Here is a 16,019-nt window from a genome sequence, read left to right on the forward strand (position 1 = left end):
GGTCATTTTAATCTCTTCTCTATAGCTTCTGGCGTCTGCTGCGTAACTCCGTCGCCTTCGCCACCAAGTGTCGCCGCAGCAACTTCCCCGATGCGTTCTTAGGGAGCGCTTCCATACGGAACAGACTCTCCCTAAATGTCTTATACGGAGCAACCCTACTATTTACAAACTCGCGTACCTCCTCCAGCACTTCTGCATGCTTCTCCGTCGAAACCTCCGCTGCAAGTGTCACGAAGCCCACAGCAATCTCGGTGTCGAGTTGTTTATCCTTCACCCCACACACGCCCGCATCAACGACGTGTGGGTGTAATAACAAAACTGCCTCCAGTTCTGCGGGGGCGATTTGGTTCCCTTTGAACTTGATGAGCTCCTTCTTCCGGCCGGTGAGATAGAAGAACCCATCCTCATCCACACGCACAACGTCTCCAGATCGGAGCCATCCATCTCTTTTCACCTCTCGCGTCTCTAAATTGTTTCCCTTGTATTCCATAAAGACCGTCGGGCCTTTAATCAGGCACTCCCCGTCTGTCCCGGGCCGGACATCCTCGTAGTTGTCATCCACGACCCGGATGGACACTCCGGCGGCAGGGCGTCCAACACTGGCACCTTTGTCTCTTCGCGTTTCTCTCAGCAGCGTAACAGTGCACTCGCTCATGCCAAAGCCATTTAGAACTCCTGCATTTGGTGCGAGTAGGCGTCGCAGGTGCTCGACGACATCGTCTGACAACGGTGCACCAGAGCACATGGCCGCCTGGACGCAGCTAAAGTCCAACCGCTTAACCCCTGCATCTTTGACCATCCTCACGGCCACAGCAGGAACAAGCCTTAGCACAGTCGCTCGTATTTCGGCGCATCTTTCGAGATATCCGGAGTAGTTGAACTTCTTCATCGCCTGCACGTACGAGCCGACCCACGCCGGCAGAAGCACCGCGGATACAATGCCGTACACGTGCGAGAACGACGGAAAGAAAACCTCGCGCATGTGGCCGTTGTGTAGAAACGGGTTGGTTGCTCGAAGGGAAAGCAGTTGGGCGATGAGGTTATGGTGAGAGAAGACCACGCCTTTGGGTTTGCCCGATGTGCCAGAGCTGAAGCACATGCCTGCTGGTTGCTTTCTATTGTCTCTCAGGGAGAGGTCCAAAGGCTCGATCTGTAACGCATTTTCTCGATCGAAATCACGGGGATACTTTACTCATTTCAGCTCGTGAATTAACAGGGCGTATCGTAGACTTACCATGAGGTGGCTATGCGCCGGGGCGTTCGCCGTGTCATCAATGACCATGATCTTAGGAGTCAATTTGAGCTGCTTGATTGCCTCCACCACATTTTGCACCAGATTGCTGTCAACTGCTATAATCTTCGGGCTGGCTACCTCGAAGTAGTGAACCAGCTCAAAGCTCGTAGCCAAAGGGTTGATGCCGCTGTTCCCAGTGTAAGCCAAAGACGCCAACTTATCCGATCACGACGTACCAGAAGCACCCACCAGCCCACATGACCGCATGCGCCAATGAAGCCCAGTCAACAGAGTTGTACGCATATATGCACACCACGTCGCCCTCGTTTAGTCCGTGGACGTCTCGCAGGATCGCAGCGTCTCGAGCGGCATTGCGCCGGAGTGCGCCGTAGGTGAGTTCTCGCTTGGGGTTGTCGAAATCGGCCAGGATGACTTGGTCTGGGTGCGCGTCGTCTGGGTTACTCTGGAGGAGAAATTGCGATATGCTTTGGTTGGTTGGGACATCGGGTTTGGGGTACGGGGAGTCGTAGATTCGTTGACTTGCCATTGTAACGGTTGGACCCTTGGATGGACCTGAAGGCAATTGACTTGCTGGGTTGGCGATACAGCATGCAAGATCTCAGATGTCAAAGTTCTATGCCAATCAACCCCCCATACTTAGTTATGCAGTTGCATCGACTTCAAGAAAGCGGCAATAGCCTCTACCTTCGTCAAGACTACCAGCCCAACAACTCTCAAGACTTTGCCGTGCTTCCGTCCCATCCGTCCCACTGATTCAAAATCAGAACGCAACCATGACGAGCATCATGAACGCAGACAATCCCAGCGGCCCTAATGATTCACTAGCTCCCCATGACCCTCAGATCCATCCATCCCCGCAATACAAAGTCTTGCAATGTGCCTAGATCCTTGTCACGCACCCCGCATCTGGGGTAACGAGTTCCAGAGATCCGCGGATCCGGTGCCGTCTCCGTCAACTCCACTCCCGCGAACCCCGGGCCTTGAGATTCCGGGATCATGCCGGTAAGAGTCAGCCAGGGGTTGTCGGTGGTGAGAATTTGGCAGCAGGCAGCTTGCGACCGGTTTGCGCACGTCAATAAAATTCGGCCTATTTGCTTCGTTGCATCAAACGACTGGATCATCACTCCGCTCCTACAATCTCTGCTCGCATCCTCAGCTCTAGGTAGTCAACCATGGCGAGCGATCCAGACAAGCAAGACTTCTCTCACAAAGTCGAGCACCATGACACGATCCCAGCCGACCCGGAGAAGTCGCCCATCATGGACTCGGAAAGCGAAGGCGAAGTGACGCTCAAGACCAAATTAGCCGTGCTCTCTCTCATCTTCATGTACGAGTCGTACTTGTTTACGTTGGTCATGTAAGTCTGTAACTCGTACGTGGCAGCAACCCTACTCATTCTCCTTCAGGCCAGCAGCAGTCCTAACGTATATTGACGCCGACCTTGGGCCAGATGCACGATACCCGTGGATTGCAATTACGTGAGTCCTCACATTACGCCGTCCTTGCAAGGCAATCTCCGATATCTAACCCAAGACAGATGGAACCTCGGAGCCGCCATCATCGTCAGTGTAGGCGGCAGACTATCAGACATAGCCGGCCGCCGATGGTTCCTCATGTTCGGCGCCATCTCCGCCGCCGTAGGGGCCCTCGTCGGCGCCACGGGACAATCCATCACCCAGATGATCGTCAGCGGCATCATCTTTGGCATTGGCGGCGGCTTCCAAGAGATGTGCTTCGCCTGCGCGCAAGAGCTGGTGCCGAACAAGTATCGCTTCCAAACGCTGGGTACGTCGGATCACTACCGACGAAAAGAGTGTCGCTAAACTGTCCAGGTATCATGATCCTCGCCAACCACTTCAGCTCCTTCTCGCCGCTGATCGGCTACGTCTTCATCGCCTACACCAAGATCGGCTGGAGGGCGTGCTACTGGTGGTGCTTCGCCTGGGAGGTGGTGACGGCCGTGATGCTGTACTTCTTCTACCACCCGCCGACGTTTGAGACCAAGCACAAGGACGACCACAAGACGAAGTGGCAGCTGGTCAAGGAGATTGACTACGTCGGCCTCATCCTCTTCGCCGGCGGGTGTCTGCTCCTACTGCTGGCTCTGAACTGGGGCAACGGAATCCACCCCTGGAACAGCGCGTGGATCATCGCGCCTCTTGTTGTTGCCTGCGTCTGCTTCATCGCGCTGGGTTTCTGGGAGGTGTACGCGCCGCTACCATATCCCATCCTCCCACCGCATCTGTTCCGAGAGTGGCGCCGATTCACAGCCTTCCTGGTCGTCTGCTTCGTCGCCGGAATGCTGTACTACAGCCTCAATGTGATTTGGCCGCGCCAGTCCGGCCTGCTGTGGGTTCCTGCGGACAAGCCGATTATCCGCGGCGTATACGCCAACATGGTGTCGTTTGGCACCATCATCGCGGGCTGGTACTGTGTCAGCTTGATGCCGTGGCTCCAGCACGAGAAATGGCAACTCGTCGGCTGCATTGTCATCCAGACGTCGCTGATCGGTTCCTTGGCGTCCGTAGGGCTCGCTGACAAGGCCCAGGCCATCGGCACAGTCATCGCCGTGTCGTCGGTCAACCTCCCCCCGTCGCCGCTCTCGTTTGGCATGGTGTCATTACACCTGGCTGACCAGACTGACATCGGCATTGGCGTCGGTCTCATCAGCACCTTTCGCCTCATCGGCGGTGCCGTGGCAACCGCAATCTACACGTCCATCCAGACAAGCGAGTTCGCCAAGCTGCTCCCGGGCCAAGTCCGCGCCGCCGCCGAAAACACCAACTATGGCGGATCCATCGAGTCCCTCGTCGCGGCGGCAAAGGCAAACACGCCTGCAGCGTACAGTGCCATCGAAGGAATCACCAACTCCACGATAGCAGCAGTGCAGCATGCGGTCTTGGTATCCAACTCCAAGTCCTACCGTATCGTATATCTAGTGGCCATTGCGTTTGGGTGTGTGGCTATTGCTGCGGCGTTGAGCGTGAAGTCGATCGACAGATCGCAACGGTCTAATGCGGTTGCTGCCAAGTTAGAGACTGAGAAATTTGAGATAGCTAAAGGGAGTGACGAAAGTGTCATTAGATAGATACATTCCAGTGCTTAATGACTAGAATATATCTCAGGTGACAATCTGAAGACTGAGAATAATCCCAAACTAGGTACAAACCAGTCCTGGCTCGTAGTCCACCCTGTTCCAGTTCAGGCGAGACGAACACTTTGGACATCATTTCACGTCAGCCAGTCACATATTCAGCATGCAAACGACAATTTTTAGTCATGCATTAATTGCATTCTGGATTCCATTGTATAACCTATATCCCCGTCTGAGCGCAATCCCCCATCCTGTGTGTCCCAGGAGGAATGTCACTTTTTGACCCATCCTGACCCCCTCTTTTGCGCCGATGCAGTCGGCAAATCTTGCCAGCACAGAAACGTATCGAGACGTTGACGCGTGAGACCTGTTTTGCCTGACCTTGAGCCATTGGAGATTGTTCCCGAGCAGTTGTCGTGTCCACTTTTCCCGTCCGCGAGCCCACATTCCTTCCAGCCTTCCTCAGCCCGGTCAACGGTGAGCGGCCAACATGACGATGGCCAAAAGGCAATGATAATTAAAACACTTAAGGAGAGGATAGGAAAAAAGCAGAAGAACAAAACCAGGCTTCCTTAAACTCCACGCGCGAATGCCCACTCGCGAACCCAAGTTGCAAAAGGCCCAAATGCCCTGAACGCCAAACCATTGGAAGCAAAAACTAAAACAGAACATTTCAATGCTCGATCAGACGATGACAATCTCGAATCAAACAGGCCGGAGCAAGTACAGTTGACAGGCAGGGAACCCCCTGCCATGCGTGAAAATGAGGAGTTGAATCGCAAAGTACCAGGCTACCGCTGGTGAATGAATCTACCCCAGGCAACAATTACCATGGGGGCTCAAGATGCGTAGCTCAGTCCACAGTCATCGCCCAAATTCTATCCTCTGATGGCTGTGGCTGCGTGGGCATCTCCCGCCCAAGGAAATCGATCCATCGATAGCGGATACGAAGTGTCGCTTGGGGGTGTGCCATCAAATGTGGTGAAAGAAGTTGCCGCTGCGGCGGCGGCGGCAGAAGTTCTCGGCGTCGAAGGGTTGCTCGCCGCCTTTACCAGGGTAATATCCCTAGTTGGTAAAACAATCGATGAGGGGTTATAGGTGATAGGTCGGAAGACGGAACCGGAGCTGCCAAGTTGGAGGGTGTGGTGAGTCGCTGAGCCAGCATGCTGGTAGATCTGGGGGGATGTGGTCAGGCTTCTCGTCGCTCGGCCGGCATGGTCTCCAGAAGTCCCATCGAATCGCCCACTGTTCATCGTGCCATCCCTGAGGGTGGGACTCGACTGCTTTGAACCAAACTATATGCCCAATAACTGTCAGTAACCAACTCTTATCCAGGACTCTTGTATGGCGACCACCCTAATAGGCTAGGGAAGAGGAAGATCCTTTTCGACCATGGCATGTGTCGGGTGGTGCGCCGGGGGTACGTACAAAGCAGTACTTGTTAACAAGCTCTTCGTACGATGAGCTTGGTAGGGTGGGAGTCGAAGCCGCACTCGGGCTCGGGGCCTTCTGAGTAGAAGGAGTCGCCAAAGGAAGCGGGGCGGAAGGGACCGGAGGAGCGGGCTTAGCACTGCGGACGTTGGCCTTCATGTAAAGCCCGTCCTTGTCCTTGTTGACGGTGTCTTTGGCAGCCTTGACGGCGGCGTTGAGAGATGCACCAAAGTCGTATCGGTTCGCAAAAGCCAATCCACTAGGGGATCCCAATCCGTTAGACATGTTGTCGCTGGCGAGGTTGCTGGTGGACTTGGTCTTCAAGCGAAGACCAGTGGACCCAGATGCAGACTCCCCCAAGTACTCGTGGATGGGTTGATCGAGGAACTTGGCATCATTCTCAAATTCGCCAAAGCTGGGCATCGACTTGGGTCGGGGCACGTTGGCGCCGCGTCGGTTACTCCGCGGCAGGCCATTGTGCGATCGGCCCGAGGCGCCCTGGAAGTTGTTCTTCCCGTTCTGGGCAAGGTGCTTCTTGCGGAAGTCGACTTGGAAGTTGCGAGAGTCATTGTTGTCCCAGTACTCTCGCCCATTGACAGCATAGCGAATGCAGAAGAACAACGTCTTCGACTCCAAGTTGGCTGTGTCGGCCAGCTTGATGGAGAAGGTGAACCGGTCATGGCCAAGGGGGGTTTCACGAGGACGAATCTCGTGGCCAAATTCGGCAGCAACCTCTGATGTGGTCTTCCAGTAGTCGAGAGTGAATCGGCAGGTGACTGCCTTCTGGAAGGCCAGATTGCTGATGGCAATGGAGCCATGGAGGGTCTTTTGGTCGGCGGACAACCACACCTTCTCAAGGCGAACCGGGAGAGCTTTGCGTGCGGGGCTATCCTGGGGGAAGTTGGAAGTGAGAATCTCCCACTCAAAAGGAGGGGATCTTGTTTTATCTTCTGAAGGGAATGGATACTCGGTGTCGCTATCGTAGTTCTCGACTGGTGACGATCCAGCACTGACAGCAAGGGGACGATCAACCTGGAGGAAGTGACGAACATGTTCCAAGTGAGAGTCGAAGTGAACAGCCTTGGAGAAGATGGGAGTGCCGGGCATGCTAGAAGGACGCCGGCGGGACGGTGGCCGCAGAGCGGGTCGTACCAACTCACCCGACTTCTTTCGCACCATTTGCGGCTTCTTGCGCAAGTCATCGTCCGACTCCTCGTCAGAGGCCGTCAACGAGTTGTCGGCCGACTTGGCAACTTGAGCATGAGGCTCAGTGGCCGAACGAACATGGCCCATCCTTCGGCCAGGCTTGCCCAGGTCGCCCAGCGCACTTGTGCTGAAGCTGAAGTGGACGCCATTTCGGTTGGCAGAGTCGGAGCGATCGGCGTGGTTGCGCTCGGGAGATGGTGTCCTTTGTTGGGGGATCTGGCTGGCTGCGTCTCTCAGCTTCTCGAGCTTCCTCCCTCGTATCTTGAGAGTTCCCTCATCGTCGCTACCAGACGAGGCCGAGTCGGGTGGGGAAATGATGGCACCCATGGGCATTGTGCGGTCGTCGGTGACGGGGGGTGGTGACTGCCGCACCGCTGAAGACAGGTTGGACACCATGCTCTTCAGATCCTCCGACGTGCCTTGGGGGGTTAGGGTGCCGGTCGATCCATCGCTGACTGCTGATGCTGAGGGTGTTCGACGGTGCTTGAGGAGATACGAGGCAGATCGGGGAAGGGAGGGTCGAGTCCCTGTTTGAAGTGATGAACGTCGGCTCACATTAGGTGAAGTCGATGCTGAGGAAGCTGGAGATCGATGTGAAGGAGGTGTGTAAGGCATTACCGAAGCAGGACGGGTTTGGAGGGGAAAGAAAAGGGATACGCGCAGGCTTTGCCTACAAGCCGATCCACACGAAGGTGAAGGGAGAGGTGAAGGGCCTCGAACAGGACAAGGATGCGAAGTCGATGATGCTAGTTTATCGGAAAAGCACAAGAGAGGAAGGGCGACGGAGCGATGTTTCGTTGTCGAGATTAGGTCTGTGAGAGCGGAAGGCGCTGGTCAGTATCCTGACTCGTGGAAGGACAATTGTTCGATCAACGACTGGGAGGAAGAGAAACGGTGTTTCCAAGTGCAGGGATCCGACGGGAAGGAGGAATGACGTTGCGGTTGCGTGATGGTTTCTTTCTTTCTTCTGCGGCTGTAAATTGACTTACATGAGTCCCAAGGGGGTGATGAGGCGGCAACAAACAGGCGACACGGGGATGCTCAGGCAATATTCCAGCAACAGAGCAGGCCGTGAAGCGCGATCGCAGCGCAACGGAAGGAGGGAAGGAGGAATGGAGGAATTGAGGAATTGACCGTGAAGGGGCACGGTTCAAGTGATGCTGGAGATCCAGACAAGAGGCGAAACGGAGATGACTGGTCCGGTGGCGAAGCGGGATTGCCTCGAGATGAAAATGTTGGCGTCGCGACGGGGAAGGCGACGGAGAGGGCGACAGGGAGGGCGAAGTCGTCAAGGACTTAAGGGGAGAGAGTCCAGGGGTGGGATGGTGGAATAGTCGTGAGGAGAGAAGCTGCTGATGCTGATACTGATGGGACAGTCAGTCAGGCAGTCAAGCAGTCTAGTCAAGAATCTTGACAGCAGAAGCTGGTAGAGGCTGAGGGAGGCAGAGAGACAGGCTCAAGCGATGGCGATAGCGGGGGGCAGGTGGTTTTGAGGGCTTGCTCGAGGGCTGAAAGACTCGCTGGAAGGCTCGGCCGGGCTGGGCGGCATCGACTAACAGGACAAGGTTGTGAGCCGCGTAGGCGTGGGCTTGGTGCGCAGAGGTGGAGGCGTGGGCATGGGCCGTCCAGGATCGTCTAGGAGCGTCTAGGCGTCCGGGATGGGTGGGATGGATGGTTTGGCGGGTTTGGAGGGTTTGGTAGCCTGGTAGGGGTGCGATGGCTAAGGACGCCCGGTGGAGCGATGGCGATTGTCGGGGGGGAGTCGGAGGATGGCGACGAACCAAGAGGTATGGGGCTTGCCTTTTTGGCGATGAAGGCAGACACCCAGAACCAGCCAGTTGCAGGGCTGGTGCGAGTTGTGTGAGTGGGATGGAGGGATTGAGGCTAGGGGGGGCGTCTCGATTGCCTCGAGAGAGTGCGGTGAGGGTGAGTTGAAGGATGGAGGTACCGGTTTTGAGGTACAGTCGGTATCAAGGTGTGTGCGAGCGAGCGAGCGAACGAAGTGTGTGCATGTACAGTACGTATTGGTGTAAATCTGGTCAATGGAGGGATGGAGATGTGTGTGTGAGTGTGAGGGTAGGGATTATTGTGTGTATCTTACTCCCGTATAGCTGGGGAGCACTGGCGAACAGGGGGGGCCCTTGAACAATGGCGACCAGGGTGCAAGGTGAGTTGAAAACGAAGTGGAATACAAAGGGGACACAATTAGAGAGAGACGATGGGCAAATTAAAGATGCGATGTATAACAAAAGAAACGACCGAGTGAGGGTTTGGACGATGACGTTGGGCGTCGAAAACGGACACGACGTCGGCGGAGGCGGCGGCAGACAAAGAGAAGGCGGATGAAGACGGGGAACAGAGAGAGCAAGTGGAGGAGTCAATTCAAAGATGGAGGAGGAGTCGGAGGAGTAAGAAGGTAAAAAAAGGTTGGTTGCGGTCGTCATGGCGAGGGTTGTTCCAGGACGGACCCAGGTTTGTCTGAGCCACGGCGCATCCTAGACATCCCAAACATCCCAGACGTGAGCGAAAGCATGTCAGATCATCGAGTGGTGGTGTTTTTTTTTTTTCTTTCCCTTCCCTCCCGCGGGCGGCGAGCCACTGAGACTCGGCGAGCGAGCGCCAGAACGAGTGGCGCCGGGCCCGAGCTTTTCTTAGGCGCATTCGTCGTACATGCAGGATAGGCATGGTGGGCATGTTGGGTGGAGGCTGCGAGTGTGTGTGGATTGCGGTGGTGTTGGGATGTGCGTGCAGGGCTTGGCGTGCGTTTGGGATGGAACAAGCCATCTGGGTTGAGGGTTGAGGCCGGAGAAGTCAAGTCTTCGCCCTCAGTGCAGTGAGCGAGCGAGCGCGGTGGGGCGAGCGCGCACAGTGCGGCCAGTCCGGGGCCCGTTGGTTCCGGGTGCGCCGAGTCCAGGGCCAATCCCACCGCCGTCACAGCGCTGAATGGCATCCCGTACCTACGAAGGCATCTACTACCTCTCACCTCCCCGTGGAATAAGGGATATGCGGATGGAACTCTTGTCAGGTTGTCCGGCCGGCCGCCACTCACCGACACCGACTCGTAGCTGGCTGGAACTTACGCCTTGGGAGCCTCTCCCCCCCCTACTAAACACCGACGAACACTGGTCGTAGTCGGAGATCAGACGCCACGACAAAGGCCCCTATCCCCGCAAGCGCCTGGTAGTTTTTGTGTCTAGCCCCCCGAACATGGCCACCGAAGGGCACTGACAAAGAGGTGCCCAGCAATCCAGTCGATCCGATGCAGACTAACGTGCTACATAGTACTTGATATATGTGCTCCGTGGGGGTGGAAACGCCTTGGCCCGTGGCCTGTGGGCTCCGTCAGTATCAGTTCATCAGTTCATCTTCTTAGCTCGCCCAGACTTCCAAGCACCGGGAACCGAGTCTTAGCAAGCGAGAAGCAACGATATCATCATCATCGGCGCATATCATCACCTGCCTAACTACTGCACGTACTGCGTACCGTTTAATTGCCTGCTGATTGTACGCATGGCACTCAGCCTCTTGCAGCTCGCTCATGCAAGTCGACTGACGGGCGGCGCTCGTGGCCGTCACTCGCAGAGGCCTATGACGTAGTCGTCGTAGAAACCACGCGCTCATTCTTCCATGTCTCACCACGGCCGGCCAAGGGATTGGTCAAGGGATTGGAGATTGGAGAGGCAGAACCCTCCCCAAGCCCTGGAAGCCCTGGCAGCAAGCCCCAGGCCGGGGCCGAACCCGGACCTTGAAATCTCACCGTTGAAGCGAGCAGATGCGAATGTCTTGCCCGTGTCTTGCCCACGGGCTGTCTCAGAAGATGCCTGCCAGGCCCAGTTTCCGGATGAGGCACCCCAGGCCGCGACCGGGGGAGGAGCTCGTTTTCAGTTGTTTCGTCCCCTGCGACTGGCCTGCAACGGTTCCGGTCGGTGGGTGATGGTGGGCCTGCTGGAAGCTGCCCTGCTTCGACGATGCCCTGCCTCTGCGGTGACCTGCTTCTTCTAGGCCCGCTGGACCTGTCGCTGAGTTCTCTCCGGGACCTGCGATCTCAACGCCCGTGGCGGATCCCTATCTGACAGGAAGCGAACCCAAGCCCCCCGTGGGCCTTTTGGATGGACCCAAACTTGGCTCTCGCTCAAGCTGGCAAGCTGGGGCCGCCCGCACTGGGCCGCTCGCACTGGGCTCTCTCTCTCCTGAGCTAAACCCGCTGCTTGTCGCTTGAGCCCCCCCCAGGCCGCCACACAGCCAAGTGCCAAGCCACAAGCCACTGAACTTTGTTGTTCCGACTGTCGACTGTTGACTGTTGACTGTTGGACTCTCTCTCTTTGCGCGACTGACTGGCACTCTGGCAAGATGACGGTGAGCACAGATGGACACGCCCAAAACACACAAATAAACACCACACGGCGAATGCAAAAATATGCCGTCCCACGGCAACTAGCTGAACTATGAGCTAGCTGACTTGCTGACTTATGGATCCGAAACACAAATCTGCGGGGGAGGAATGCTGGTGAACCGTTTCTGGATCTCATCGTCGGATCCAGCACCGTCCATCATCTCGTCTCCATATTTCAACTCGACAAATGTCTTGTCGTGTCGTATCCTGTTCGGCATGATCGGATAGAACCGGTGCTCTCGGCAACGGGAAACATTTCGAGCGCATCCAGCGGATCAAAGTCGAATCATCAAATCATCATATCATCAACAATGCCCCTTACTAAGGCCCTGTCATGGTGGAGGGCTTTCTTTCTAAGGGGAACGAGTTTTTTCCTCCTAGTGCGCTTTCTAAGCCTGCAGCAATTGGGGCACAGTGGGCACAGTGGGAACAGCATGCAGCACGATGCACCCGATGCACATCTGCGCCATGCCTGCATGGGATGGCGTCCCCTTGCCGGTAAAGGAGATAAGAAACAGTGCACGGGCCAGTAGTAGGTAGTCCTGGCGAGTGGTCCTGGCGCACTCTCAGGCCATCCCACGATCTGGGTTTTCTTCTTTCTTTGTGCTCAACACCAAGCACCAAGGCCTTGGGACAACTGGTGGGGCAACTTATTTTTTTTCTCGCCCTATACCTTGGCGGCCGACCTACGGCAACTAAAAATTTCAACCTCCCCCTTACAGTTTATTCGTACACAGCTGGTAGCCGAAGAGGAATGAACCCCGTTCTTAGTAGATATTAAGCGCCCTCCCGCCGGGCACCAAAGTCAGCGAAGCAGTCACTCGATCCAGTCCAGTCACTCGATCCAGTCCAGTCACTCAATCTAGGCCAGTCACCCCATCCAGGCCAGTCATTCAATCCAGTCATTCTATCCAGTCATACCGTCCATCAGCGTCCAGTAGCGGCACTAGGGCATGAGGGAAAAGAAAAGCCCCAACAACAAACGCCACCCCAAGCCCCAAGGCGACAGAAAGACTAAAAATCATGAGCTTTGCGGCCCATGGAACGCCGTCCAAGGATCTCCTCGGCACTCGCTGCACTGTCATGGATGCGCGTACTGTGGTGCGCACTGTCCCGTGGTAGCCTTGGCTGGTTCTGGTGGACTGTGGGCTCGAGGCGACTCCAGCTCGGCTGCCTTCCTATGCGCGCCAAGCCGCAACCTTGTACATCGGAGTGCACCGCTGCGTCGCGGCAATGCAATGTATCATGATCTGATGGAGGGATGTTGGACGGCGATGCTTCACAGAGACTCACGGCGAGATGCCACTCGTCGACGCAGTTGCCATCGCCCCGTCGCCTCCATGGGGCCCCTGTCGGTCTGCACCTTTGAACTTGTGCACTTCCGCACTTCTGCACTGCTCCCCTCGCGCTACGCACGCCAGAGCTTCCCCAACCAAGTTCCCTGCGTCTAATGCGACACCACTCCTCCTGTCACAGCTGGCCATCATGGACGATGATGATACAATGATACGCAGTGATGGTGGGCGTCTGACCCCTTGCAACTGCTCGGAGCGAGCTCACCCAACATGGCAAACCGCCATCCCCCAACAATGGGCCATCCCATTCCCCGACAGGGTGCAGCAAACTGCGTTCCTCGCCGCACGCCGACAATTCCCATTGTCCTGATTCTCCGGGTTCATGTACTCCATGCTGTGCTACCTATTACTCGCTGCCGATGCTTCCTCGTGTTAGCCTTGGCCTACCACGCCCTGACGCGTCCCATCGCATCAGCCATTGCGTCCATCGGCCTCGTGGTTCTCCGTTGCACGCCGGCGTCGCAACAGCCACATTGCAACTCCAACTGACTCGATGCCTCTGGAGCCATCTGCACGCCGTGTCAAACTCACCCACCGCTGGATTGTTACGTGGGAAAAGCCCAGTTAGCACTTCTGTCCGGAGCGGGAGGCACCGAGCGTGGAACGATACCAGAGTTTCGCTCATCTTGTGCCTCGTCAACTTTAGCGCCTCCACGCCCTCTCACCAGAACCCAAACTACACAACTCACCAGGCGAGAAGAGTAAAGAGCAGAGGCTCCCACGCGCCCGCCCGGGGCCCCCCGTCGTATGATTGGGAGTGTGCGGAGGCTCGGTCGGCACGGTACGTACGGATGAGATTCCAGCACGATGCGACCAGGGAGGGAGGGGTGGAGCACCGTCAATCAGTAACATCAACGTGGATATTCTTGGCCCGAGATACCCTCATTCAGTCTATCGCTCCCGACCTTCCCTCTGGGACAATCAGCGTATCGATAGCCCTCCGGTCCTCCGGTTCTCCTCGGAGTGTCCCTCGATAAGGCGCCGGCTCGCCTCTCCGGTGTCGTCCAGTCAAGTGCATGACATGACACAGCCAGAGGCCGGGCGGCAAAAGATAAACCTCTTGCGGGATCGGCATGGCATGTCTTATCAGAGCCGCTCATAACCCTGATTGCCATCCCCCCGCGTATCTGTATCTTTGTCTCAACTCGGAGCCTTCGCACGCCACCCCATGCACCCTCGCAGGCGCCCGAGTTCTCTGCAGCCAAATCGCCCACCAAAGCTCGATGCACTTGCAAACGGCCATGCAAACCTTTCCATTGGCTGCGTCCGAGACCTGCATGGCCCACCAGTCCCGCCATCCCCTGTGAGGCTTTGCCTTTCGCTGAGCCGGCACCCACGCCATGACAGGGGGCAGGGGTGTAGGGGGCGCCGAACAGGAACAGGGAACAGGGGTGAGGCAATCCGCACACCGAGATTCATGATGGACGGCACATCATTTGTACTTGTTTGCATGTCGAAACTCGCTTCCAACATTTGTCGAGTCTTGGTCGCATCGAGATGCATCAAACCACCTCCCTCTTCCCCTCCCCCCATGGCCCCAGCTTCGTCCTTCACCCACAGAAGCGACCCAAGCGGCCAACCAGCCGCCAGATCAGCATCCCCACGCCGTCCAGTTTGAGCCAGGCAAGCAAGCAAGCAAGCAAGCAAGCACGGAACTGGAGCGGTGTGGGGACGTGTTGAAGACCCTAAACTCGATATCAACGGCTGACTTGCAGTACCACGGTACGGAGTACTTGCCACTGGTGTCCCGAGAAGGGTGGCATTTTGTTGCAAACACGCCCAACACTGCGCCGGCCACGGCAGAAACCCCCATTTCGCCTGGGATGAGCGACATCTCGAGATTCGCCCTCGCTCTGCGGGTCCGGTAGAACCCTCTGTCATGCAGGATGCTATTCATGATCAGATAACTCACGCAATATTGAGGGTCCATTACCTAGCCCATTCCGAACTCGCAAGTTGCGATTGAGTTCCACACCATGATGTTGGTGCCATCGAAAGCAGGCCATCATCTGGTGTTGCTCAAACCTGGGGCTTAGGGATCAGCAAACATGGCGCAAGCATACTCGACCCTGATCGTCCGAGTCCCTTGGCAACTAGAGCCACAATGCCAGAGGGTCTACCTGAGTGTGCTGCATCGACATCCGGGATGTCGCCATCCTTGAATCCATCCTTGGACCCATCCAAGCCACGACCGTCCGCTCATCTTTCCCCTTCATATGGCAGACGGGCGCAAAGGCCATCATCAGGACCCTTGGTACATGCTTCGAGAACTACTGAACGACATCATCCGTGCAGTCTAGACCCTGGATTCAGGCGTTTGCCATTTCACCAAGAGCAGTATAGTGAAGCCCCCCCCCCTCTTCGTACCACAAACTCCAGCGCGGACTACTCATGTACGCGCTGGATATGAAGCAGCAATGCCCCTGCCACCGCCTACGCCTCTCGAGCCAACCCCTCAGGCCAAGCCCTCCGAAGTGAAGCGCCTGCAACGCTATATGCCAGCGGCAATGTCCTTGACGCCGCTTCATCTAGACCCAGGCGGCGAGATGCGAGAGGCGGGGGTGGCACCGCCCCCCGGAGATCCACGACTCGTCGACGATCCCTCCCCCACAAGAGACTGCCGCGCGAGACGTGAATAGATATTCAGAGTTCGCTATCTGGGAATCTTTGGTGTTCTAGGTTTTTGGCATTACACAAGCATACCTCGTCCTCGGTGTGGAGGAGCCTCAAGCTTCCGGATGTTCCGCGCCGGCCGGAGCTAGTGGGGTGATGTGATAGAGTCAACCGCCGGAACAGGACCATGAGTTGACAGCCACACCAAGCCCGACCCCGTCAACCCGTGCAGCCACTCGTCGCTCGGATGTCCACGTCCCTCGACCTGTATGTCACCCTATCTTGGGCTCACTATCGTCTGGGACCTTTGCCTCATCAAGCATCCCTTGTGTTCCCCACCTCCTTACCCCTCAATGCAACATCCAGCTGTTGTCATTTCTCCTCAGCAGCAACGCCAACGCCAACGCCAGCGCCGCTGTCCCGTCAGAGTCTATTGCCTCGTTCGGCTCGCTTTGATGGTTTCCCCTGTCTGTGCCGAAACAACCCTCCAGCCGCAATGGACATGCACTGCATAGCTCTGGAGTGGTGTCGAGGCCAACAAGGCCCTTTCAGAGCTCCGTTGTTGTCCTGTGTCACCCTTGGATGTGACACAAGATGGGGATGACTTGGAGCTGCATGGCTCCGGTTGAACCTGAACTGGTCTTCCGGCCACCGGTCAGTCACCCTCCACAA

The 16,019-nt window shown here is 56.5% G+C and overlaps 6 protein-coding genes across 6 annotated transcripts; 2 read left to right on the forward strand and 4 right to left on the reverse strand.

Annotated features, from left to right (window-relative positions):
- Positions 1–19: 19 nt before the first annotated feature.
- Positions 20–1,781, reverse strand: BGZ61DRAFT_489259 (luciferin 4-monooxygenase; the record flags this gene model as incomplete). Its single annotated transcript, XM_046250192.1, has 2 exons — positions 20–1,186; positions 1,548–1,781. The coding sequence occupies 2 exons, from the start codon at positions 1,779–1,781 to the stop codon at positions 20–22; spliced, it is 1,401 nt and encodes a 466-aa protein (XP_046113113.1).
- Positions 1,782–2,427: 646 nt separating this feature from the next.
- Positions 2,428–4,343, forward strand: BGZ61DRAFT_583261 (fungal trichothecene efflux pump; the record flags this gene model as incomplete). Its single annotated transcript, XM_046256313.1, has 4 exons — positions 2,428–2,612; positions 2,662–2,733; positions 2,793–3,040; positions 3,088–4,343. 4 exons carry the CDS (start codon positions 2,428–2,430, stop codon positions 4,341–4,343), a joined length of 1,761 nt encoding a protein of 586 aa, XP_046113114.1.
- An 884-nt stretch (positions 4,344–5,227) lies between these two features.
- On the reverse strand, positions 5,228–7,601 carry BGZ61DRAFT_338810 (putative phosphatase regulatory subunit-domain-containing protein; the record flags this gene model as incomplete). Its single annotated transcript, XM_046239165.1, has 2 exons — positions 5,228–5,644; positions 5,778–7,601. 2 exons carry the CDS (start codon positions 7,599–7,601, stop codon positions 5,228–5,230), a joined length of 2,241 nt encoding a protein of 746 aa, XP_046113115.1.
- A 3,195-nt stretch (positions 7,602–10,796) lies between these two features.
- Positions 10,797–11,614, reverse strand: BGZ61DRAFT_30488 (uncharacterized protein). The gene has a single exon (XM_046238725.1). It carries the CDS (start codon positions 11,513–11,515, stop codon positions 10,985–10,987), a length of 531 nt encoding a protein of 176 aa, XP_046113116.1. The 5' UTR covers positions 11,516–11,614; the 3' UTR covers positions 10,797–10,984.
- Positions 11,615–12,460: 846 nt separating this feature from the next.
- BGZ61DRAFT_471663 (uncharacterized protein) lies at positions 12,461–12,863 on the reverse strand (the record flags this gene model as incomplete). The annotated part of the gene is made up of 2 exons (XM_046248248.1): positions 12,461–12,578; positions 12,673–12,863. 2 exons carry the CDS (start codon positions 12,861–12,863, stop codon positions 12,461–12,463), a joined length of 309 nt encoding a protein of 102 aa, XP_046113117.1.
- Positions 12,864–12,962: 99 nt separating this feature from the next.
- Positions 12,963–13,913, forward strand: BGZ61DRAFT_30491 (uncharacterized protein). The gene has a single exon (XM_046238726.1). It carries the CDS (start codon positions 13,094–13,096, stop codon positions 13,709–13,711), a length of 618 nt encoding a protein of 205 aa, XP_046113118.1. The 5' UTR covers positions 12,963–13,093; the 3' UTR covers positions 13,712–13,913.
- The last annotated feature ends 2,106 nt before the right edge of the window (positions 13,914–16,019 follow it).

This window comes from Ilyonectria robusta (genome assembly GCF_021365365.1).
Source record: "Ilyonectria robusta strain PMI_751 chromosome Unknown BGZ61scaffold_1, whole genome shotgun sequence".
NCBI classification, from domain to species: domain Eukaryota; kingdom Fungi; phylum Ascomycota; class Sordariomycetes; order Hypocreales; family Nectriaceae; genus Ilyonectria; species Ilyonectria robusta.

Coding starts and splice junctions, on each gene's coding strand:
- BGZ61DRAFT_30488 (XM_046238725.1), bottom strand. CDS start 11,515: ATGAGATCCAGAAACGGTTCACCAGCATTCCTCCCCCGCAGATTTGTG.
- BGZ61DRAFT_30491 (XM_046238726.1), top strand. CDS start 13,094: ATGCTTCCTCGTGTTAGCCTTGGCCTACCACGCCCTGACGCGTCCCAT.